The sequence below is a fragment of the Dendroctonus ponderosae genome, unplaced genomic scaffold (assembly GCF_020466585.1).
Source record: "Dendroctonus ponderosae isolate FM_Combo_2020 unplaced genomic scaffold, Dpon_F_20191213v2 Dpon_F_20191213_9, whole genome shotgun sequence".
NCBI lineage: Eukaryota > Metazoa > Arthropoda > Insecta > Coleoptera > Curculionidae > Dendroctonus > Dendroctonus ponderosae.
In genome coordinates, this window is record NW_026019116.1 from 5,946,312 (window position 1) to 5,947,387 (window position 1,076).

At 41.5% G+C, this 1,076-nt stretch overlaps 1 protein-coding gene across 1 annotated transcript in view; it reads left to right on the top strand.

Moving 5' to 3' along the window:
• The first annotated feature begins 812 nt into the window (after positions 1 to 812).
• Positions 813 to 1,076, top strand: part of LOC109542289 (LIM/homeobox protein Awh) — a 34,733-nt gene continuing 34,469 nt past the window's right edge. Inside the window, exon 1 of the mRNA XM_048669886.1 lies at positions 813 to 850. Coding sequence (XP_048525843.1) covers positions 813 to 850 — 38 coding nt within the window. The remainder of the gene's footprint in view (positions 851 to 1,076) is intronic.

Consider the following 1,076-nt stretch of genomic DNA (forward strand, 5'->3'; position numbering starts at 1 on the left):
TTCACAAAACCGACCATAATCTAGGCATTTAATTGGTACCCCTGGATTAGTGAGTGCTAGTGGAAAGTGAGTGGAATTCTCACGAAGTTGAATGGGGCTGTAATGGATATTGGCAAGGAAAAGGTGGCCTATGAAAGTCTCCGATTACCTTCATCGCCAGGCGTTTGTTTTGAGACATTGAAGCATTTCCGCATTGGCCAATGATTGAGCCAATTGAACGGAACTTTCATCTAGCCAGTGCTTGGGCAAGCGGGAATTAGAACCGTTTCCAGTCTGTTAATTCGGAATTAAACAATCACTTGAAGCACAATTTAATCGTACACAGGGATCATACAACGAACGCATAGTGAATGATTGATTACGTTGGCCGGTTGTATAAAAACGTCTCTCATGCGTACATCGCGCGATTGTTCTTGTGAACAAACAGAAAAAGGCTCGATGGAGGTCTTCGAGCTCAAAAAGGCCGCCGGAATTCACGCAAGTCATCCAGTTCTGCAACAAATGTTCAACAGTCAAAGCCGATCCGATCTGCCGATATGGATATGCTTTTGTTTTAGCTAAATATCTCGTAATCGACCAGGCTGATTTTATCGGTCATAATATTTCGATGACGGTGCTCAATACACGGTTATCCTGATTTTTCCTTTTCAATCCGCAAATGCGACCTTTATCAAACAAATGCATGCAATCAAATGTCCGTTATTATTGTTTAGGAAATTTCTCAAACACACAGACAACTCTTTGTGGTAAGTACGTGTCAGTGCTGATACTCGAAACCATCAATCTTCTTTGGTACTACTTTCAAGGTAAAGATGCATACGCTTCACTTGGCCTTGTTTTATGTTCTCATGTCCGTTTGAAGACCGATAGGCGAAATTCGGCTTTATTAATTAGCATGAGGTTCGAACAAAACGGGAACCTTGAGCGTGATCAGGAAGACCATGTGAACATTTGGAAACTTTCCAAAAATCTTGCCACGAACAATCTCAAAACCCATTCACTTTTTCATCAATTAAGCGAGCTTCTGCCTAGTTTGGGTTTACGCCAATAATACGCCCAATAATGGAAACTCTCTT